Here is a 25,518-nt window from a genome sequence, read left to right as displayed (position 1 = left end):
GATTTTGATTTGCACTTGTTTCAGTAATGTATACATATTTTAATTTGCAGTAAGCTGATTCAATTGAATATATATTTTCAGTTTTACCCAATAACAAAGCGTTCATTCAACATTCAGCTAACAATTAACAAAGTCAATTTTTAATGTGTGTGTGTGTGTAAAATAATAGATATCATTTAACTAGACTAGATAGAATTTAACATGACTACATAATAGTTAACATTAAATAAATCATTAAAAACAATTGCATAGATTAGCATCTCATAAAGGCAATAATGATCTTCAATTTTCAAGTATTTTTATTGAAAGTGATAAATAGTTATGGATCAAAATGCAAAAAATATTTTTAAAGAAACATTCTTGATAAAGTTCAATTTGCAGTCACAAAATATACAGTTAACCTTTTAAAGGGCTATTTTTCCCCAGGACATTAAAATAATTTTAGAATTCAGATAGATTTAAGAAAAGAAATTCATTTAATTTATTAAATAAATACAATTTGATTCATTAATTAATTTCGTTAATTTATAACTAAATAACAAATTAAGACACATCATTCCACATCTAGATTTCTATTTTATCGAAAATTTTGTGATAATATATGCCGCCCGATGTAATTGCACGCAATGATTGATTGATTTAGTTGGAAATATTTTCCATGGCTCTAGAAAAAGTTAAGCAAAGTGCAAAAAAATCCTAACAAGATGAAGTTAAACGAAGTAATTTGCTGTAGGAGGCATCTAAGTACTTTCTCTGCATGTGTTTGTATATGTGTATGTGCATGTGCATGTGTCTATGTCTGTGTGTATGCATGTGCATGTGTTTATGTCTGTGTTTGCATGTGTGTGTATATGCATATGTCTGTGTTTGCATGTGTCTATGTCTGTGTTTGCATGTGTATGTGTGCAGACAAGCTGGTTGGTAAAGGCAACTAGTAAATGCCATTTTGATTGAGCTCTATTTCGAATTGCCATACTTCATTCTATTAAAAGGGATTCATGCAGTTAAGTAAATGCTATAATAACATGGATCGTCATTAAATGAACCGATAACAAGATGACGACTGCACTAGATTTCTATCAGCGAAAAATGCTTTCTAAAATTAGGGATGACGATATTTTCAGAGCGGTTATTACGTAACCAATATCAAAAAGTCACAAATACAAGTGATCAATACTTTTCAAAGAGGGGTGTGATTCAAAACCTTAATACGATCTTACTGATGATATTTCGATTACAGGTTTTGGATCACGATAGAAAGTAACAATCGATACGATATCACTGAAATTTGCCGGAGCGGTGACTTTACTGGAAAGTAAGAATCGATACGATCTGTCCAATGGAAGCTCTCGAAAGAAATCTGTGATTGGATTGAAAAGTGAACGGACCGGTTATTGGAATTATCGTATCGCATCATTGAATTACATATCACTGAAATTTATCGGAGCGGTGATTTCACCGGAAAGTGCGAGGCTTCACTGGAAAGTACGAAGTCACCGCTCCACTTTACGGGAGTGACCGATATTCGTATTAGATGATACAGATCATTTTTAATTGCTCGTGACATGATTGACTTTGAATACATGTACTCTGTTTACTGCTGGTGCCATCTATTGGTAGAATATAGGACTAAAGTAAACATTTTAAAGAAATAACATATATTTTTAACTCATCTTTTCCAGAAAATGGTTCACTCTAATAAATAAATTAAATAAATAGTTTTGAGAAAAAAAATAAAATTTAAGAAGTAAGCTGAAACAGATAAATTAATTCAATCACAAGTTAATTAAATTAGTAAATTAAGTATTAATTACAATTAATAAATTTTATATTTAATATTAAGTAATAATTTTTAATTAATAATATGATTGAAATAACAGATATTTGGAACGCATATTTAAAAATAACAATAGCAATATTATTTGTTATTCAAAAAATCGTGGATTATGCATCTCTATCTAAAATCACAATAATGGAAGTGCTTTCAATTTTCTTTCATTTTGAAATCCCAAATAAATCCTGTGGCAACAACCTTCGCAACTATACAGACATTAATAATTTGAATAAAATTCACTTGGTAATATTCGGTCAAGGAAGAAGTTTCTCATATTTTTAATTAATAATAATAATGTAACGTGGCTATATTTCTTGTAACTGTATCTTTCGCGGTTTTCCTGCACGAGCATTCTGCGCATGTGCGAATTTAACCATTTTTAGATAATACTCGTTTGGAACTTAACTACGTAACTGCATTTTTCTTTACATCACGTTTTCGATTTCGAATAATGTAAATTTAAATTAATTAATTACGTTGTATAATATTAGAAACTATATTCAACAATATTGAAAATCAATATTGATCAATATAATAGAAAACCTTTAACACTCTAAAACAATTCTTTGCAGCATTGTTTATCCAAATTTTATAAAACAAAAAACACTAAATATTGTGCTATTTGGGAATTACTAAACTCTTCATAGACAAAATAAAGTAAATTTTATTTATTGGCCTTAAACAAACACAAAACATATCTAATTTTTAATATTATCTGGGATTCTTTTATAGTGCAATTAAATTTTTAAATCTAGATCATTTGATTTTAAAGGCTACCAGAAATCTTTGTCCTTTAAATTAAGTTTTTTGAACAAATTTCAAATAAATAGCTTTTCGTGGTTGTTATTGCCAGATTTATCATGGTTATTATTGAAACCTGTTTGAACCAGTTGAAAGGGGCGAAATGCTCTGACGTGCAGCTTCCGCTTCTTGGTTTTGATGACATTCCACATTTGGTATTATTTGTAGAATTTGTAAAATTTTATACTTAAAAATACGGAGCATCAGCATGTATAACAGGCAAGCAAAGGAGATTTTATTCAGACCTACTAGTTTTATTCGTATAAGATTTTTTTTGCCACCATCTTTTTTTAAGTGACTGAATGGCTACAACTAGTAAATGGTGTTATCTTGCAGTTCTTATATTTTACAAAAAGTGTTGCTTCATGTAGAAATATAAATTTAATATATAAATTAGAATACAGTTAACTCGATCACCATGAAGGTTTATTAAATTATAATTTTCTCTTTATTAATTGTTTCTCCGCTGAGATAAAATAATTCGCCATCTAGTGGACATTTGTGATAACTCGATGTCTAGAATTCGCCAATGTATGGTTCGTCTACTTTCATTTTATGTCTCAGTTTTGGTTTAAATTAATTCAAGAACGTTGACATATTTGTTGTCAGCTTTTTTTTTTCGGAAATTTTAATGTTTGTTTATAAATTATAGTAATTCATGTGTAAATATTTGAGCCTTCAACGTATGAAGTATGATGCATGAATCTAATTGATATTTTTCGAATTTAGCGATTATTTTGACATAGATTACAGTGTAACATGTCATCTTTATAGGAAATATATATATATATATAACTTGAATATTTTTGAAATTACTTTTTCTGTGTATTTGTTTTTGCATTATAAATCAAAATGAGTTACATTGGAACATTTCAATATTGAGCAATTTGTGGGTATTTAAATATTTATATATTTGAGAAAAATATGTGGGAAATTGATATTCATAAAAGCATGACAAGTTAGTTTCGAGATTTTAGGTATATTGCTAATCTGTTTTTTTTTAATACTGTTAATATTTATCGAAAAAATATTACGACTTTTCTGATATGTAGTAATAGTTCAATTGTTTCATGATCTTTTTGTAACATAGTTAGGACATGTAATCGTTCTATTTCATGGCAGACGAATTGCGCGCTTTTCTGGGCGGGAATATTACTTTTCAAAATTCTACCTGAAATCGCCGCGTTCTTGATTGGAATTGCATCACTGCAGATTAGTGTTTATTTGCTTTGTTATGAGAATAAAAAGAAAACATCTGATTGAAATGGTAGAAATTAATTTAGTTTTTTTAATGTTAATTAGAACAAATTTTAATTGATAGATGTGAATATTCAATTTTATTGGTTAATTTTAATTTAATATTTTAATTATTCAAGAATTTTCAAAAGGAAACATAATTTTGATTAATATTTTTTAAATGTGTTTGAAAGCATTCTTTTTCAGACTTTTAATTACTTTGGCAGTTCCAGATTTGTTTTATTTTATGCACTGTAATTCATGTCTCCCTTAATACTGACATTTGTTCAAGATCAAGAGCTTAAAATGTTTTCTACGTTAATTTTATTACTGAATTTTTTGTATTAAAATTTTAGTTTCTTGTTTTATCTTTTATTATTTTACTGAAGTTTTTCTTTTTAAATATTTGTTTACATGGAGTTTTTTTTATTGTTTATTCTTATTAATTTATTTATTATTACTTTTTATATTTTATTATTCTTAATTTTGTTTATACTTGCCAATACTGGAATCATGTTTTAGAATTTATTATTATTAAATATTTGAGTTGTTATAATAGTAAGTATTAGAAATGTTGTTAATATTAATGATGTGATATTCCAAATGTTTTATCATGGGTTGAGTTAAATTGGCAATGAATTTTTTTATTACTTTTCTACTAAGCATTAAAACCATGATCTCTAAATAAATTTGTCCTCTTTATTTAGTACTAAATGAGTAGAAAAAATTGTAATGAAAAATTCATCATTAAGAGCTTTAAATTTAATGTTTTATTTATGGAGCATCAATAGAATTGTTTTGTTTCTTTAGCTAATCTAGATGAAGCTCTCAGAAACTTCGTCTGTACGACAAAAGGAAAATATTGCTGTTTGGAACAGATGACAGTAGATTGTTTTGATTTTTCTGTTCCATAATTCATGTTTAGTAAGTTTTTAGACTCTTCTGGTTAAAATTTTATTCATTGCTTTACTTTTTGAGTTGTATGTTTCTGTTTTTGCACATAAGATTTTACAAAATCAATTTTACTTTATGTATAAATTGTTTGTTACTGTACAAATCATTGTGGTGAAAGCTTATAATGTCCAATGTAGTGATTGGTATGAGCGGGGATAGAACGTGGGACCTTGTGGTTTGCAGTCCAGTAACATGACCATGATACAAAAGCAATTGCTCGTGCAGCATAGCAGTTAACTGGCTTATAAGCTTTCACCACATCATCACTAGACATAATTTTAATAAATTTGAATTATGAATTGCATTTCAAAGGTAAATTAATGCAAAATAACTATAATAATTTCATGCAATAATAAGGAGAACATTAAAGTTAGAATAATCTTTTCTGAATTTGATAATATAATTATTTAATAAAAAATAATTTTGAAACATTTTTTTTATGCTTCTTTATAATATTTGTGCACAAAATTTAAGAAAATGTATTTAGTAATATGGATTTCAATGGTGTACATACTATTTATGTATTTTAAGATTAAAAGTTATTCTAGCTATATATGTTTGTTTTATATTTAGTCCTAAATAATTGGGCTTAATTCAACCAAGCTTTGCAAGACAAGAAAAAGAATGCCGTCAGCTTTCCAAAGTGCAAAGGTTAATTAATAATCCAATTAATTTGAAATTTTGTCAATTTTCTGTCGTAACATTATAGTTAATAATTCTGTGAGAATTATTTATTATGTCATCTTAAAATTCAAAATTTTACCTTCTCAATTAATTTCTGAGAAAATTTTTCCTCAATTTTTGCTCATGTTTCAATATTTATTAAATAATTGAATAACTGCAAATGATTTTTGAAATAAAGAAATTATGATATTTCTTGGCTAGATAATGGTGAGACTCTGAAGTATTTACCTTTATAAAATTTCATTCTAAATGATGCTAGACATTTAAGTTAGTATTATTTAGATTATAGTCTGGTAATTTTGCATGGCCTGTATAATGAAAAACTTCAATTTTTGATGATGTTACATAATATGAAGCTGAAATGTAAATATCAAGTTAAAAGTGTTATATTTAGTTTGCTATCACATAAAGACTTTTATTGTTTTTTTTTTTATATATCTATATTTAAATAACTTTTCAAGAAAATATTGGAGAACTTTGATTAGTGTTTTTCTTTTTTTAACTTCACCATAAGACAATAATCCTCCAAAGAAACACATTTTATTAGCAAATATTTACTATGTGAATAATATTTTTTTATTATATATATTACAAAATCTGAGCCATAGTCTTGTTTCAAAGTTATTGACATGTTTTCCCGTTGATTCTTTCCATTCACAATATATTGGTTGTCTCAGTGCTGTGTTATATTATATAGGAACCATTCTTGTTTACTTACAGTGATTTTTAATCATTGACAACACTCATGCTTAGAAGCCTGTGTAGGGGAAAATGTTTCCTAATTATATTTTAAATGACTCTCTTATTTACATATAGATGTTTCATTTAAAAATGTTTAGAACTTTATTGATGTAAGATTTTAAACTATTTTTGGAAATTCATAACAATACTTTAATCAATATGTATTATGATTATAGATATTTTTATTGTATATATTTGACATTTAATTGTATAATTATACATTTCTTTGAAACTGTTAATTAAACACAGAGATCTAAATTACTTGCTATATATGCATCTTTTTATTACAAAGATATTGTTAAAGCATTATCAAATCTAGTTTTGAAACATATTTTAATTTCATTTTTCATTATTAAACAAATTAGTATTTCAGTTCTACTACATGCTAATATCCCCATTGAAAATTGAGTTTAAAGTTAAGTTCAGTTGCATTTTTCTTTATTTTATTCAATATGTAATACTGATTTGTAGTTTTGTAACGTTTCTAAATTTGCTTTTGCAGAAACAACATGTTTAAAGTACAAGATAATCCAGATGGATCCACAAGCATTTATTGCAAGAATAGTGGGAACCTTTTATGCACTATACCAGGGAAAAGAAATTGTGTAAGTTATTTTATTTGTTAGAATTTTTATTTGGATTTCATTGCCATTTATAATCCATTTTAATTAATTTATAAAACATAAAATGCTTTATTGTATTGTATTGACATGTTTATTCATGTAATGATTTTAAAAATCCAATTTAAATCTTAATTAATTTCCAAATTTTTATCTTAATTTAAACCATATTAAGTTCATGCTAAAATGTTCTCTTATTTCCTGATACAATTCCACCTTTTTTCATTTAATTAATCCTACACGGGCTTTGTAAAACTGCATTAATCGGCAAGTTCTCATACTCCGATTGAAGGAATAAAAATCTGTCATGCTTAGCACATTCTTTTAAAATATACCTATATTTCCCTTTCCCAAGTTTACACATGTCAAAGAAATCCCTATCAAAATTTCATAGTATAAGAAAAAATATTTTTGTTTCTTTTACTTGTATCTTATTATCTTTCTTTGTATCTTGATATGATCGTTCGTCAGTTGCATAACTTCTTCTTGTATACAAATTATGCCTCCTTGTATAAAATAAAGCGAAGTTTTAAAATTTTCAAAAGTGTTTTCTCTCTTTGGTCATGAAACTGCCAAAAAAATATGATTTACATGCATATATATGCATCACAAATATAAGCTTTATACTACTCTAAAAAATTATTTCTGATTTTTTTAATATTTTCTATTACTATAATACTACATTTTACTGACTAATGATTAAAGATGAAGTTTATATATTAAATTCTTTCAGTATTAAACACTTTCCATGAAGATTTTCTTGAATTTTATTTACTGCAAACTATATTTGTGATATTGGCTTCTAAATAACATGCTATCCTGAAAACTTTTGATAATTATTTGACCATGCTGTATGCATATTATTCAAATTTTAAATTATTTTGCTTTTCTAATTAACCCTTTGAAGCACACAAACATAAATTTTCTGAATTTTTGAAATTATGTAATTAATTTACATACATAGGGTCTAAAGGAAGAGAAAATACCTGAAAAAAATTTATAGTGGACTGCACCACAAGGTGGGTGGTGATTTCACTGGAGTACCACTGCACACCCGACATATTCTTATGAATAATTAATGCTTTTTAATTCATTTTATAACATAATTATTCATTATTTATTTATGGAAATATTAAAACATACAATATTATCAATGAAAACTACTTATATTATCTTAGAACATTAAAAAAAATTTAAAAGTAAAATAAACAATTTTAGTAACAAGTTATCCTTAAATAAAACTAACAATGGCAAGTTTTTTACATGATATTTAGACTATAAATACAATCAACACTATATTCAAGTTATAAAGAAACATAATATTTAAATCACCCATTTAAAAATTAAGAAAATTATACTTATTAGAAAATATATATGACATCCCCATAATATGGTTGTTTACTAATACAAGAAGAATATAACTGAAAAGTGAAGATTTCAACCATCCTGTTCGTATAAACCTTACTCAAATGTAAAGTTCCCCACCCACAAAACACATGACAAAATCTGAAAAAAATTATCAACCACTTCACTAAGAGAGTCAGGGGAAGGAAAACAGATATGTTTCGCTAATTCGTTTCAAGTGATAGAGAATCTCGTGCCATAGGTGCATGGTGGTATGTCTCTGAAACCACCTTAAACAATGTCAGGTATGAAGAACTTTTCTTTCACAATTTGATTTGAAAAAAATGTAGACAGCTTTTATACATCAAATTTATGAATGCATTTTGAGTTTATCTATTTTTTGCTTGCTGAAAAAGATAAATAAATAGAAAGTATTGAGAAAAAGCATTAAAAATGATGAATTTTTTTTTAACGTAAGAGGGATATTAACTAGAGTGCTGACATCTACAGGCAATTATTAAAGTTAGAATATTATTTTAGTCTTTGGTTTTGATCAGAAACCACCGCAAGTTTAGAAATAATTTTTAGAAAGTGGTGGTTTCACTGTCATACCACCGCGTGTCAAAGGATTATATTGAATTAATATATCTTTTACTCATACATTCACTTTTTATATTGAATCTTGGGATTCGGTTGGCCATTTGTATTTCTAAATATCTAATATCAGTTGACTGTTTAGAAGAAAAAAGTTGCCTAATTCATCTTAATTAAAAAGGAACTCAAGCAATTAGCAAAGTAAAATGAAGAATATGTTAAGGCAGCTGTAAAAACTTTTTTGTTATAAATAACTGTAAATTGTAATTATAAACTTGCATAGTGTTGCTATGTATAACATTTTGGGATAAACACCTTGTTTTTATATTTTTTATTACATTTTACTACATTTTCTGTTTGATTTAGTATATTTTTTACTTCAAAACTATGATGTAAATGTATGTAATTATGCAGTAGAATTTATTCTTCTAAAACCAATTTAATTTATGTAGCTTTTATTTAAAATCTGATCTAAATAAATTAAATATTGGTAGAATATTGGAATATTTAAATAGTATTTAACCTTTTAGCTATTGTAAATTATTCAGTTTTTATTCTTAGTTTTTATATATGTTGTTATAAGAATATTGAAATTCTTATAGTCTGGTTTATCTATCTATACTTATATAAAGCTCATTGTGTGTGTGTGTGTGTGTGTTGGCGTTCTACAGGCCAGACCGTTTGACCTACAGCTACCAAATTTGGTACATGTATACCTTGGAGGTCGGGAATGTGCACCTGGGATCCCTTTTTTTGAATTTTTAGTTGGAATTTTAATTATTAATTAAAAACTAACTTTCCCACCAAAAAATCTTTTCATTTTCCCCAACGCCAAATGAGTAAGGCTTCAGTTTTTTTCCCCCCAACAGTAATGACGCTAGGGTTAATATTTTTCGGCAGATTATTTCAAACGATTCTGTTTATTTTCTTAATGTTTTATGCATTTAAAATTAAACATTGTTAATTAATCGATCTTCCAGATTCATTCTGAAGTACTTTTGAATTAAAATAATACAGAATAAAGAAAATTAAAAATTTCTAATCTGTATAGCATTACCCCAACTGGTATAGAAAAATTCACGCATTTGCGTTACCGTAACTGGCATTGAAAATTCACGCACGCGCATTGTGTTCTGATTGTTGACAATATTATCGAAGGATGATTCTCGATTTAAATTATTTTTAGGTTAGTTGCATGCATTTGTAATTAAATTGTATTTATGTTAGCTATATATTTTTTGTATATGTTTATATTTTTAAGTACATTGTTTTTTAAGTATTTTTTTAAACCTGTTTTTGACCGATTATTTTAAATGATTCATTTTATTTTCTTAGTGTTTGATGCATTTAAAATTAAACATTGTTAATCAATCAATCTGTTCATGATGAATCTGAGAAAATTTTGTTGACAATTTCTTGAGATATTACATATTACATAAATTAAGAAAGATATTCTTTAGTGCCCTAAAGTTTAAACACTCAGTGACTCTGTTATCAGTAATCATATTATAAAAAAATGCTTTGTTTCAGTAAAAAATAATAATATATTAATTGCAGATTAATTCTTTCCACTTTAATTTAAAGCATAAATTCTACGAGAGCTAACAGAAAATTAGAGAGATACATATTACGTTATGACTGAAGGCCTTTATAATATTATGAGTGAATTATATGACTATCAAAATTTGAAATTTTAAAATATTTTGATGAAGAAGCTATTAAAGTAGGAATTGCATAAAATATTTAATTATTAAAATTTTAACGAACATTAAGATTGGTGAACCGGCTGGTCGCCATAGGTGACTAGTACTTATATAAAGCTCAATGTGTGTGTGTGTGTTGGTGCTCTACAGGCCAGACCGTTTGACCTACAGCTACCAAATTTGGTGCCTATATACCTTGGAGGTCGGGAATGTGCTCCTGGGGTTCCTTTTTTTTGAATTTTTGATTAGAATTTTAACTATTAATTAAAAACTAACTTTCCTGCCAAAAAAATCTTTTCATTTTCCCTACTGCCAAATGAGTAAGGCTTGAATTTGTTTTTCCAACAGTAATGAGGCTAGGCTTAATATTTTTCGGCCGATTATTTCAAATGATTCTGTTTATTTTCTTAGTGTTTAATGCATTTAAAATTAAACGTTGTTAATTAATCGATCTTTCAGATTCATTCTGAAGTACTTTTGAATTACAGTAAAACAGAATAAAGGAAATTAAAAATTTCTAATGCGCATAATATTACCCCAACTGGCGTAGAAAAATTGAAGCATTTGCGTTACCATAACTGGCGTTGAAAATTCACGCATGCACATTATGTTCTGATTGTTGACAACAAATAAGGACGTTTTGATGGCTTAACCTGTTTTCAACTGATTATTTTAAATGATTTTGTTTATTTTCTTAGAGTTTTATGCATTTAAAACTATACATTGTTAATTAATTGATCTGTTCATGATGAATCTGAGAAAATTTTGTAGAAAACTTCTTGAGATATTATATAAATTAAGAAAGATATTCTTTAGTGCCCATAAGATTTAGTTTAAATACTCAACGACTCAGTTTTCAGTACTCATATTTTTAAAAAAATGCTTCGTTTGAGTAAAAAATTTCCTTATATTAATTGCAGTTTAACCATTTCCACTTTTATTTAAAGCATAAATTCTACGGGAGCTAAAAGAAAATTAGAGAGATACATATTACATTATGGTTGAAGACCTTTATAATATTATGAATGAATTATATGACTATCAAAATTTGTAGCTTTAAAATATTTTGATGAAGAAGCTATTAAAATAGGAGTTACATAAAATATTTATTTATTAAAATTTTAACGAGCATTAAGATTGGTGAACCGGCTGGTCGCCAAAGGCGGCTAGTTTATAATAAACATAACTGAACAAGATTGCTTCCCTTCCTCCTATATGAATATGTTACTAATAATTGAACTGTTACAAAAGTTTTAATGATTTAAATTTATTGTAATTTTTAAATAATAGAAACTGAAACTTTTAATTTTCAAATAAGTGCTATTTTGATTTTTACGTCATCCAATCTTAGTTATTTTATCTTACATTAAATTGTCTTTTTATACTTTTAATGATATGATTAACTTTGCTGTAATTTTTGTAGAGGTATTTAATAACAGGTTCTGTTAGAAATATTTTTTTGTATTAAATTATAACTGCCTTTGGCAACTATCTGTTTTTTTCTAGGAATGTTAGTTGAGTTTAATTCAAATTGAGTCTCTTATTCTTAACTTTATGTCCATGATTATACAAAATAATTCATCAAAGTAATTTTAAGTAAATTGCACTAGAAATTTCAGAAGCCTTATTTTTAAAAGCGTTGTGCATGAGCTTTCTAAATGGAATCAAATTGTGTGAAATGTGTAAATATCTGTCATATAACAATAAATGCAGTACTGTAATCTCGCATACTTAATTATCTTGCAAAATGTTGTGGTAGCTCATTAGTTAGAAAATTAGTTGTCCTGCAAAAAATGTCTATAAAAAATTGTAATTTTAAAAAAGCAGTTTAAAATTGTAATTTTAAATATGTTGCATTTCAAATATATGGCATTTTAAACATATTAAATAACCAGTATATAATAATTAATTCCTTATAATTATAACAATAGAAATTGTGTGATGATTTAGAAAATTAAAATATCACAACTGCCCCTCCCTTCCACATTTCTGCTTGATGGTACTTGTTCAAAAATGAATATCAAATAAGATGTACAATAAATGATCTTCAAAATGCATAGTTTATTACATGCAGTAATTCAATCATCTAACTCTCCAACGAAGGCACACGGATTTAAACCATAAAACTGAATGACCGGACCGCCGCAACAGCAACATTGGCGGGAACTGTGGTTGAGTCCTAAGGGTCGTCACCGGCCACGGTACAACCCTTCCCAAAGGAAGTATGTCCCGTCATCGATGGGAGGAGCCAGATCCCCCACCTATTAGTGGTACCCTCCAGGGTGGCGAGATCCAACCACCATGCCGCAAGCATCTCATCCTCATTTCGAGGTGCCCCCCAGAGGGTTATTACATGCAGTAAATAAAAATAATTGATACTTCCACGTAAAAATATGCATCTAAATAACATTAATGGATATATTTTTATTTTGAAGAATAGCCTCAAACAAATGAAAATTAATATTTTTTTAGAAAAAGGTGTTTCTGTTCAGATTGTAAGAATTGAAATCTAAACTCAAATGACTGGTGAGAAAAAGTTAGAAGGGGGGGGGGTGAGAGAATGAAGGTAAATTTTGGATGGCAGTGGAAAAGAAAGAATCAGTTGCTAAGCTCAAAACTGGTCTGAGTGCATCTTTAACATTTCTGAATTTAAAGAGTAGCTTTTGTTTCCAAACCCATTGGATGTGTGTTCAGTGCACTTTCATGAGCTATTCCTAACCAACCCTCACCGGTATTTCTCTTTCTTGTTGATACATTCTTGCCATATTTCCCTTTATTTATTTTTACTTTCTCATATATGAAGTACAGTGAAAATATTGTTATCTTCATAAAATTCCTACTGCATATTTTGAAGAATCTCCATGTTTCAGACCTCTTTGAGTCCGTCCGAAAAATAAATTTTAGGCTTTTTGTCTGTGAATAGAATAACTCAGAAACACTTAAACCTAGCCAGATAAAATTTGGTAAAGACCAAATTACTTATAAAAGACTTGAGACTAAATTTGAAGATTTCTATCAAATTTTGAATGAAATTTATTGTCTTTGGAATTTATTGGAAGTTTGTGTCTGTATATTCAATACAAGGTTACATAAGATTTACCAAATGAAAAATGCTAGGTAAATGAAATATAGTGCTCATATTTAGCATCTAAAATGTAGATTCTTATCAAATTTTAAATCAGTTATGTCATAGGGTTGTTCTGTTCTTTCACATGAACAGAAATGCAATAATTTAAAAAAAAAAATCACAACTACAACTGTAGTTTCATGCCAAATTTTAGTTAAAAAAAAGATTAAAATATAACATTTATAATAATTAAGAATGTAGGATATATTTCCTGAATTTATAAAATAATGAAGTGAAAATTCAAAGGAGCATTGTAAAAGATTATGAACATATAAACAAAATTTTTATCCTTTGCATTCGAGATTGGAAGAAAAATATGTGATTAGATAGCTACAAATGCAATGACAATGGATTGAATTTCATTAGCACAATGAAAAGTATTGCAAGTTTTATACATTTTTTTTTTCATTTCAAAATTGGGAATTTGGAATTTTTTTTATAATTGTAAATATAATTATTTTGAACATTAAGCTGGTGTATAAATAATATTTTCAAAAATGATGACAGAAAAATGTGAAGTTTTTCCTTGATTATGCCCATAGAAAACCAATATCTGTACATTCAATTGCTTCTATATGAGTAGAGATCCACTTTGTATGGATATCTTCTTCCTTTTAATCACTTACTCAGTTTTCAAAGTTTACGTCTTTTCAGAACTTTGCTTCTGCTGCCTTGTTGCCTTTTAGTGCCATTTTAAGTAATATTTCATTTGACTGTAATCATGAATGTATTCAGTTTCATATATATTAATTTCACCTTTTGTGATTATCATTCTAATTGAACAAAAATTACACTTTAACATATTTGCAGTTCAGAGAAACAACACAACTGAAATGTGACATGGTATTGAATTTCACATGATATTTTTGTCTTCTAATAATTTCTTGTTTAATCCCTGAAATCAAGATATTTTTGCTTTAAATTCAGAATAAAGTTACTAATGCATTTTAAACTATTAGTTTTGGCACAATTAACTAATTAAAGTAAAACTTTCTTCTAACCTATTTTACATTTCTCTAAAATTATTTTGTATGTGTTAGCTATGGTGATTTGTAAAAATGAAGTAGTTTCTGTTTATCTCAGTATGTAATTTTGTTAAGGAAAATATAATTTTAAACTTTTTAAGTGCTTAATAATTTTATAATATTTATGCTTCATTTGTAATGTCCACTTCTATTTATTTTCACAGAGGGCCCCTAGAAGGGTCAATGTTGTAGAGCCACAACGTGTCTGTAGGACTCGGGCATCATTGAATTCAAATTGGAATCACTTTAAAATACCAGATGAGTCTTTGAGGGATGGTAAGTCTAAAAATGTATTAGAATATGTTTTTATTTTATTATTTTTTTATTTTATAATCAGATACTAGATTTTGAAAAGATGATTTATTCACAAGATTAATTTCCAGTTAATTTTATTGCATTATCTTTATATTCAGTACAGTGAAACCTCTTTAGATATGTTACACTATTTTATACATTGCTGTCATAGTAGCTCTTGGTCTTACTATCTATCCTATAGAACACATACTCAGTAATATTAATGCATTTTGCACTCATAAGTAGTTTATTGGTGGATATTAGTATTATGCATATATCTCATAAACATTCTTTATTTCAATATTTAAAAGTATTCAATGTTTGTAGTGTCATAAATATTGTTTACTTGCTATGCTGAAAAGTGTTTGATATATATTTTATGGTATTGCTAATGTTTTTCTACTATAAGCTTCCAATACATTAATCTTTTCTTTTTGAGCTGTGTTTTTGTTAAATAAAGTAAATTGGTTCTGTTAGTATCATTTACAATTATGTGTAAATATTTAGCTGCCTATGGTGTATGCAAAAACATGGGTGGTAACTATTTTTGATTCTTGATAAATAACTGATTTATATTAGTTGTTTATTATGTTTTATCAAAGACAAGTAAAAATAAAAGGAAATTTTTTTTTAAATCCAGTTTTAGAATAAATTTTTCTTATTTTTCTCAATTATCCTTGACTATTCTTAGTTGACAGGCCACATTGCTCAGACATATTCTTCATATGAGATCTTAATGTCTTCATATGGGGTCACAACACTGAAAAACGCTTTGAAGGTTATAGGTTCAGAATGATTTAATTAAAAACTTAAACCAAATAGCTTTGTACTTAAAAGTAATAGAAGTATTTTTATTGAAACCAAATTAAAAGTTTACTTGCAAATTTTCTTTATTCCAGAATTTATTTCTTTTAATGGTACTCATTTTAATTTGGTTGTCATAATAAATTAAATTATCTATTTCGTTAAAAAAAATCAAAAACTATGGAAATAAAGGTTTGTGTAAGGATTAATATGTCTCAAAATAAATTAATATAATTATCTATTATAAATTGATTAAATGTTCAATGACAAGAATTGCTACTAACCCCCTGTGATGACTAGCTGTTTGTTAGGTAATGCTTGCTTTTATTTTACATAACTTGTTCTCTAAACAGCTTCTTCAGCAAAATATTTAAATTCCAAATTTTAATAGTCATATTCACTTGTAATAGTCATAGTCACTTGTAATCTTATGGAAGCATTACACAGTTCTGTTCATTGTACTGTGTGTTCATCAGGAGAACACTTCCTGCTAAATGTCTGTTATGGTGGTAGCTAAAAAAAAAAAAAAAAAAAAAAAAGGTTATTGGAGGAATTCATTTTGCATAGGTAGAAGTTCATTCAAGTTTCTTGCATTGGCACATTTAATGCTAAATTGGCAAGATTTTGTATTATGATATTTAATTTGTGAAAATTTCAAAAATTATTCACTAAATTCAAAATTATTTGAATGCTCAGAATCTGGAAAATATCTGGTATTTCTGCAATGTGTGTACAAATAACACAAATCAAATAGAGAAATGAATGGAGAATTCGTATATCTAACGATAATCACGTAAGAAATCTAAAGTAAAATCGTAGATGACAAAAAATTAATCATCTTCATTTCATTTGTTTTAAATTTATGTAAGTAATTAATATCTCCAGAGCAAATGCAAGGTGATATGTCTAATATATAAAAATCAATTTTTATTTGTTTGTACCTTATGCGCTGCCGTACTGTTTAATTCTAATTTTACAGTCTTTTTGGAACTCTAAGAATTAAGATTCTTGCAATAATATCTAATGACTACATAACAGTTAAAGGGGAATTTAAAAAAAAATTGAGATTGAAAAACTTTTTTTTAAAAAAAGTGTGTTACAAATATTTGGTTTCAAATGTATTGAAAAAATGTAGTGAATTTACAAATCACAAAACAATTTATTTAGAACATATTTAGAGTTAGCTGAAAAATGCCTGATCTAAATATGTTGAAAAATTGGATAAGTAAGGATTACAATCTTAAAATGGTGATAAGCATAAGAAAAAGAAATGCATTACAAATAAATTAATTGAGGGACAGTTTAAAATCAACAACGTCGAACATTAAGGAGACAATTTTTACATTGTAAAAATTTATGAACAAACTAGTTGCAGAGGCAAAAGTTTTCATTTCATTTGTTTAAATGTAAATAAAAATTTGAATTATATCTGTCTGTTGCATTTTTCCTTCATTCTGCCTGGTCAAAGGTAAGGTTAGATATTTTATTTATGGAATTAACATTTTTTAATGAATTTGTTTCAACTAAAGTGTGAATGTGTTTGTGAAGTCAGTCCCTTTAATAATTTATGTGACATTAGTTTATAGTATTTTAAGTATAGTGGCTAATTATAAGGGTACTTGCATGTGATCTCCTTAGTAGTTGTAGTAATGTAATTGTTCTTAATGCTCCTCCTTATAGTTGTCCTTAATGTTCCTTTTTCTAAGCATTAAGAAATAGAGGGAGGAAATGTAATTATGAACTTGAAAATTTGCAACGAAAATAAATCACTTAAATATATTATTTGCATTTCTATATTAAAAGTATGTAATTTAATGGCTCTTTAATTTTCTAAAAAACTGTGCTTGAATATTATTTTTTTCCTATAAGAGTGGAAATCCTACACTTGCTCTACTGAAAATCACAAGCTCTAAATATTGCTGACTGAGGCAGTTCTAATTTACAGACAGTCTATTATACCAAAATTATTTAAAATGCTGTTAAAAATAGATCTATTTTGTATTAGTTAAGTGAATTGTTAATTGATATTTTAGCTAAGATTTTATATAATCTGCTTATTTGCTCAGTATTAGGGGGATTTCTGGTGCAGCATGCTAAAGAGGTTTTATTGTATAACATCTTTATAAAATAATAAAATGTAATATATTTTATTATTTTATAAAGAAGTATTGTATTCTTTAAAAATTATTGTATATTTTTGAGTATTGTATAAATTTATTGTATTCTTTATATAATATATAAAAGATTTTTTTTAAAAAATTTATTCTTCAAATTAATATAAGAATTTATTTTAATTTAGTAAATAACAAAAGAAAAAAGTCTAATGTATAAATTACATAAGATATATATTAATAGTCCATATTTCAATATGTATTTCCATTTCTGTTTAACCTTTTTTCCTACAAGCCAAATATCTGCAAAATCGATGAATTAACTAGTATGTTTATTTTCATAATAGCTTCTAGTCATTGGTTTTGTGAGTTTTGATACAAATTTTGATGTGAGTTTTGATGCTACAAATTGTAGTCATGTTGCATGTATTTTTGTTGATTTTGAATTATAAATTGGACAAATTTATAATGTGCAGTGCAGATGCAGATATTTAATTTTAAATTAGAAAGACTAAAATATATTTGATAATTGTGATGCCTTGCAATGAAATGTGGTTATACATTGCTAAATCATAAAGCAACAAAATTATATTTCAAAACATATAGGATGCAGAATTTCTTGTACTTGTGATGTATTGATTTATTTAAAAATTTATTGGAACATTGTTTTATTATATTACTTGTTTGTTTCTCATAGTTGATTAAATTTTACTTGATTCAGTGCTTGTTTTATTATAGTTGATTAAATTTTACTTGATTCAGTGCTTATTAAATTTTACTTGATTCAAACTTCTTAAAAGTAATGTGCGTTTTTATTGAATTGCTTTTCTCATTTGTACTTAAAGTACTCTTTTAATTTATTAAATATATTATTAACTTTAACTTTTTTCTTTCATATTAAACTAAATGGTCTCAGTTATGTGTACTGAAGAAAATATATATATTTCCTGAAAATTATATTAATATAAATTGTAAGAAAAGTCAGTCATTTTTATTTTTAGTTCACTTAGAATTTATTGGAATATTTCTGTTTACATTTGCTTTTCAGCAATGTTGAAGATTTCTTTAAATTTGTCTTTAGTTTTTTTTAGGCAATTATTTCTTTTTCTACTAAAACTGCTTTTTTTTTTTTTCCTTTTTAATAATACATAAAGCACATGCTATTTTGATACATCTGTAAGTTTTTGATAGAGTTTTTCTTCTCGCAGAGTCTGCTCGACTTAATGATGAAAACGAAGGGAAACCTAGAACCAGGTAAATTGATTACTAAGATGAAGATATGTATAAAAAAGATTATCTCGTACATGCTTTATATCAGGTAAATAGCAAGAGAAATTAGTCAAAAGTTTTCGCTTAAGATGGCAGTGACATTTGCAATGCAGTTAGCAAGGTTAATTTTCTGAAAATGTATAAGTGAATAGTTGCAGTAAAATACTGGTGAGAATATTCTTTGTGCCATTTAATTTTTCTATTGGTGGTTGCTTCTTTTATAGCAACAGAAATGATGTCTGTCTTTGAAGTATGATAAACTGCTTTATCACTATTAAGGATATATGTACGTATTTCGATCTACACAGCCACATAGTCATGAGCTGGTTGAAGAATAGATACAGTTATTTGTTTGCTTTTTAATTTTTTTAAAATATTGTTTTATGAAGCAGATTTAAAAGCTCAAACCAGCTTTTTAATGAATGACAGGAAGAAAATATTTGAGTGTGTGTGCATCGTAAATAATATATATTTGGGTAAAGTGATTTTATGTCAGGAACTCAATCTCTCATCAAATGCTTCTAATGATTGTATATATAAAAAAGAATTCTTTATAAAATTAAAAAAAAAGCCCATGCAATTGATTGTATTGTTTATTTGCAAAAGAAATTACTCTGGCAAATCCTTTACTGATCCATAATCTACTGATCCAGCTGATAGAGGAAGGGAGTTTATAGTGAAGAAGTTATTGAAGCTGCCATTTTTTGTAACAAATGTGTGTATATAGGACAAGGGAATTATGCACTAGCATCAGTGGACATAAAATTTACATCTGCTCTTGACGATTCAGATAGACTTATTCCCATAGATATTTGGTGGTCTAAATGATTAACCATGGAAAATATACTAGTCACCATAAGACAGTAAAAAGCTGTAAGTAATTTTTTTTCCCCCATGGCCTTCAAGTTGAAGACACATTCAACATATTGTCAGATCTAATAGATAAGATTAAGCAGAGTGAATATTAAAATATATTCTTTGATTTATATTATAAAAGTATGAAATGTTGGGCAAAGAATAATTTGTTGTTGAATAGAGGTAAGTAATATAAAATAAGAAATTTGCCTTCCACCAAAGAAATGCCATCTTTGTCAAAGACTATGAGCAAGAAAAGAATTTTGGAAATGGAGAAAAACAACAGATTGAAGCAAGCATAAAAGAAACCTTGGACTTTTGGCTCAAAAAGTAAAAAACAAGGATTAAAAGTAATGCATATAAAAAATTTTTTGCACAATCCTATTTTTTTAATGAAATGTATATTTTATTAGTTTTGTCATTTTTATCATATTTCTTATTTTAACAAAACTTTTTAAGTAAGTAAGTAATTGTTCATCCATTAATTTTCTTATAAATAGTAATTTTATATTTTTAATATTTCAAAAGCATTTTTGTATAAATATTTTGTTCAATCAAACTTATTTTTTCTCAGTGTTTGTATTTGGCATAATTCATTAGTTAATGAATTTGGCTTTTTTTTATTCTAAGCCTATATGATGCCTGCAAATTATTAGCAGTTTCTGCGACACTAATATAGTAATGGATAATATTTATACATGTAGCAGTATCTGCTGATATAGATAGTAGTAGATATTTGTAGATTTTTTTTAGCTTAAATGCTGCCATCCATTTTTGTGCAGTTTTTTTGCTTCGAGAGTATAAGATGCTATTGTAGTTCAAACTTCAAAAATCTAGCTACCTACATTATATTTTACTGAATAAATTTTGGCAAATATAAATTCATTTTTAGTGTGTGCAATTTCATTCTTTACTTATTTCCTAGATGCTATAGAAAACAATATTAAAAACTTGTAGTGTTGAGTGTCAATGTGTGTTTCTGGAAATTAGAATGGCATCATATTTCTTTAATTTTTCAGCAAGTTCATTAATTATCAGCAATTCAGCAAGTTGTTCCAAAAATTTTATTCTTGGAGCCCATTTACCTAGATGCTAACTCTAATTCTTTATGTTCTGTTAGCAGTCTTTTCTGAGACCATGTAGCTTTGATATTTCATTGTGTTTGACTCCATTGTATGTATGTATTAAATATGAATTTCAGCTATGTGTCGTAATGTGCAATTGGTTGAGAAGCTGAATATATGTTGAATGACTTTCCACAGATTAATATCCAGATTTTCTTTAGAACATTTTTGTATTGTGAATGATATTAATTAAATGTATTAAAATGTATTAAAATTTGACATAGAGTAATATAATGCATTATTTTTTTGCTGGCAGCTTTTGTTATATCATTCATTTATGTCTTGTGACATTTGTATTTTTTTTAATAAACTGATTTCTTTTTGTCATTACTTATTTTGTCTGAGACAGCAATGTGTTCATGTACTGTGCTTAATTTTAAATAATATATACTTGAAAAAAAAACAACATAAGCATGTTTGATACAAAGCAGAAAATTCTTTTTAAATATTTAAGATGACTTCTTATAAAATCAGAAAGACTTTTGCAGGATTTTAACATTGATTTAACTATACTCCCACCTCCTATCTCCATTCAGATCTGAAATGCACATAAGGCATTCATAGAGCAATCACTTTTGCTCTACTCTGTCTAAACCATCAAATACACCTGAACGACTAGACTTCTACATATTGCAATATGTTGAGATAAAAAGGGCCTTCATCAGTAGCCCATGCACAGACCTTCCTTAAAGTGATAATTCTGATGCTGGTAATAATATCAGAAGTAGCCAACACCATTATTATTATTATTTCTACCAGGAGAAGTGAGGAAAGTATTTTCCTGTCTTTTGCTTGTGCTGCTCCCAAAGAATATGTAATATAGATATAAAATATATACTTAATTATATGACAATATTTTTTGGCATATTGAAAGTTTCAAAACAAAGATATGGAAAGTTTCAAGTCAATATTTGATTTTGACTTGTTTGCTCAAGAATATCATTAGCTTTAGTCAGTACCAGTCCTAATAAAAATTTAGACATCTCCTCTTGTATTACAAAAATAAGGCTTAAATATGCAACTAATGCTGAAAACAATGCTATCATATAGAAAATCTTGGTCCAAAATTCCTTAATTGTACAAAATCTTCAGACTAAGAACATATTATATCAATGTTATTGTTTAATAGTTCAAAAATTCTAAATATATTAAAAAATGTTTGGAACATATTATTAACTGATAAAGATTGCATTGCAGGTTTGAAGTGCTAATAGGAAATTTCTTACATATTGATTTTTTTTGTTGTAACAATATTTCTCTCTCTCTCTCTCTCTCTTTTTTTTTTACTCCTAGTTTTTACAATTTTTTTAAATGTAAATATCAAAAGTAACAATATAAAATTCTAATCTTTCAATGTAAGTACAATTTACTATCATTAATATGCAAGATGCTAAGTATAAAAATATATCTGAAATTAAAAAAGGGAAAGAAACAAAAAAAGAAAATATATTTTATTTACAACCTTATATTTACAATTACTGCTAATTTACCATGAAAAGCTTTTTTTTTATTTATAAAATTTGCTTATAATAGTAATATAACATTTGTCCATTAGTTTTCTGACAATCATATGAAAGAAAATTATTTACTCTTCTCACATTTATTTGCATTAAAAAATAAAGTATCAAAAGGCATTTCTTGAACATTATAGCTGTATATAAAATCACAGTGACAATATTGTTGCATCATAAGCTTTTCTTTTCAGACAGAGTAAATGCTGCCTCTCACCAATACCCATTAGTGTGGATGGCGACCAGAGTGAAGATTATTTTGATGACTGCATCACTCAAGATGAATTTGCCAAATGTCTCAATCTGATATCTAAAGAAAAGCTGCAAACAGAATCCAAAGACCGTCTTTTGGCTGAATATCCTTTGCGACTTCTGTCCAGGAGCAAAGCTTATCGGACACTTGAAGATTCTCCTGCAGAGGATTTGCGGGACTTGAAACTGCCTGATGATATGCCCCTCACATCCTGTTTAGGGATGAAGATTCTACAACTCAATGAGGAACGTAATTTTGTAACGGAAATGAAGATAATGATGTCTTTGAGACGATATGATGACTATTGTCGAATTCCGTTCAATACCAACAAGCCAAGCGCTTGCAACTTTCCAAAGCTTCGTTGCAGAGAAAAAAAAACTTATCCTATAACATCATTACTTAAGAGCTCCAAGCATGAAGCCAATCACTTTTATACCTACGGACGGCGGCAACGAATGGATCGAATTATTACACTCAAAACAGGTATCTTTCATTATTACTCTTTAATATTCGCAGTAGTCTTATGCTCTGGCAATCTGTTTTATTCAACATCATTTCTGAGCTGATAAGATTGACTCACATCAATAGCTTGCTTACAATTTATTGAATTATGATTAGTGATATCTTGTTCGTTTATCATCTGAATTATCGATGATAAATGAACAAGATCGTTATCTTCGATATCGTTAAATATTTGATTGAAAGTATAAAATTAATTTTTTTTTATATGTTTAGATGCCAGTTCTAAATTGTTCTACTTAGGTTTCATAATCTTTTGCTTCTTACATTAACTGAAGCTTTTATTTTTCTTTAGGTCTAGATGCTAGAAGTCGAAGATTATTGCGTTTATGCAACAAACAAAAGTGGATTGTCGAATTGAAAAAACTTACACAAGAAGAAATCGAATCTTGGAAAAATAAATCTATTCCATCAGATGAGCAATTTTCTCTTATAGAACAATCAAACCTGCCAACTATAGAAATACTCAGGCCTAATACTGTTCCTACTTCTAGTAGCTCAGACTTATCTTGGAAAGAAATTCGTGCTCTTCTTCCTCCTGGCACAAGTCTCTTAAAAATCGCACTTAAAGCACCGGAGGCAAGTTCTAGTAGCTTAAAACAACACAAGAAGAAGTGCCGTGGAGTTGCTATGACAGATGTAACAAATTATATTACAAAACGAGAAGATGGTTTTTATTATTTTAAAAACCAATCCATACGTATTCCTTTCTATGAGGAATTTTTGTCTTCGCTACGGATGAAGAAGTTGCTGAACAACAGAAGGGTGACAGAGGGAAGAAATCCCAATCTGAATAAGAGTCAAATGACTCGGTTTCAGAAATCAGTTTCTATTTTGAAGCCACTGATTATAAACAGTAATGTAACTGGCATATCTGGATTTCGGTACTCAAATATGAATTTCCCAAAAGTAGCAACAGCTCAGAATTTTTCAGAAAAGATTGCTAAATACTCTTCAGAAATAGCGATTTCTCAAAATGTAGCGACCCATGGTCTAACAGAAATTAAAATAAAAAGGCAGGAAGGTATGGCAACACCTATAAAAGAAAGGCTATCATCTACACGATTACTTCGAACTTCAGCTGGTGAAACAAGACAAACAGAAGTTCCTGTCATTGATCTCACTGGGGATTCACCACCAGAGAAACCTGTTATCAAGCAATTTGTGCCTAAAACAGAGAGATTAGTGATATCTCAATGGAAATTCACTTGTTTCAGATGTGGGTACAATCATTTTTATTTAAGCCATACATATGATCGTCACTCTGTTGAAACAGCAGTGCATGAGCATATGAACAGGATCCATTCAGTTGCAAATCCAGAGTCTTCTCTATCACGGTACATTGATCGAGTTAACAAATGTGCAGTTATTGAAGCCTTCACTGACCTCCAAGTCAGAGAAGGCAAATTGTAAAATGTTCATTGTTAGGGAAGATATATATCAAGAAAACCTCTCATTTAGCTCTTCATTTTAAAATTCTAATAACATTGTTTTTATTTCATTCATTTTTTTTTTTTTTTTTACTATTTATTGCTAAATATATATATATATATGTATGTAATAGGATTTTGTTTTCATATCGAATATAATGTGAATTTGGAGTTTGAATCAGTTATTTATTACACTGATTTTCATCTATAATATTGGAAGTTCTGAATTTTATCTGTTTATAAATCATTAATGTTATTTATGCAATATTTCAGCTGTTATTAACATGCCTTTTTAGATAATTGTCAGTCAAATAATATAATATATTGAAAAATCTGACAAGGATAATTTGAGTGAAAATTCATTTCCTATATATCAACTCTAACAGAAATAAATCAAATAATCCTAGTTGGTCATGGTCTCTATTTTTTCATCATACTCATGGTCTTCTATTTTTTTTTTTTCCCCTCAAAAGATTTTCTATTTTTATAAAAATGTGAAATATCGAGAAATTTTAAATTTCACATTCAAAGTTGTGAGTAATTTTTAAGGAAAAGAACAGTGTTTAGACTTGCGCAAATTTGTACAACCAGGTAAACTCAAAATCTTGATATGGCTGAGCCAGAATCCCAAAAATATTCCACCTAATTAATATGCTCCGTTATATATATAAAATTGCTTGTTTGT

At 27.5% G+C, this 25,518-nt stretch overlaps 1 protein-coding gene across 4 annotated transcripts; it reads left to right on the top strand.

Annotated features, from left to right (window-relative positions):
* Nucleotides 1-3,051: 3,051 nt before the first annotated feature.
* Nucleotides 3,052-24,886, top strand: LOC129975932 (uncharacterized). Of its 4 annotated transcripts, none has more exons than XM_056089228.1 (7): nucleotides 3,052-3,166; nucleotides 4,682-4,795; nucleotides 6,753-6,855; nucleotides 14,828-14,939; nucleotides 19,081-19,126; nucleotides 22,826-23,367; nucleotides 23,699-24,886. In XM_056089228.1, exons 3-7 carry the CDS (start codon nucleotides 6,760-6,762, stop codon nucleotides 24,814-24,816), a joined length of 1,914 nt encoding a protein of 637 aa, XP_055945203.1. In that variant the 5' UTR covers nucleotides 3,052-3,166; nucleotides 4,682-4,795; nucleotides 6,753-6,759; the 3' UTR covers nucleotides 24,817-24,886. The 4 variants fall into 4 exon arrangements, with proteins under 4 accessions (XP_055945203.1, XP_055945201.1, XP_055945200.1 ...); XM_056089226.1 differs by having other exon boundaries at nucleotides 3,072-3,171; XM_056089225.1 differs by lacking the exon at nucleotides 3,052-3,166 and adding an exon at nucleotides 3,198-3,325.
* The last annotated feature ends 632 nt before the right edge of the window (nucleotides 24,887-25,518 follow it).

Source organism: Argiope bruennichi, chromosome 7 (genome assembly GCF_947563725.1).
Source record: "Argiope bruennichi chromosome 7, qqArgBrue1.1, whole genome shotgun sequence".
Lineage (NCBI taxonomy): Eukaryota > Metazoa > Arthropoda > Arachnida > Araneae > Araneidae > Argiope > Argiope bruennichi.
This window is presented reverse-complemented; position numbering and strand designations above follow the sequence as displayed.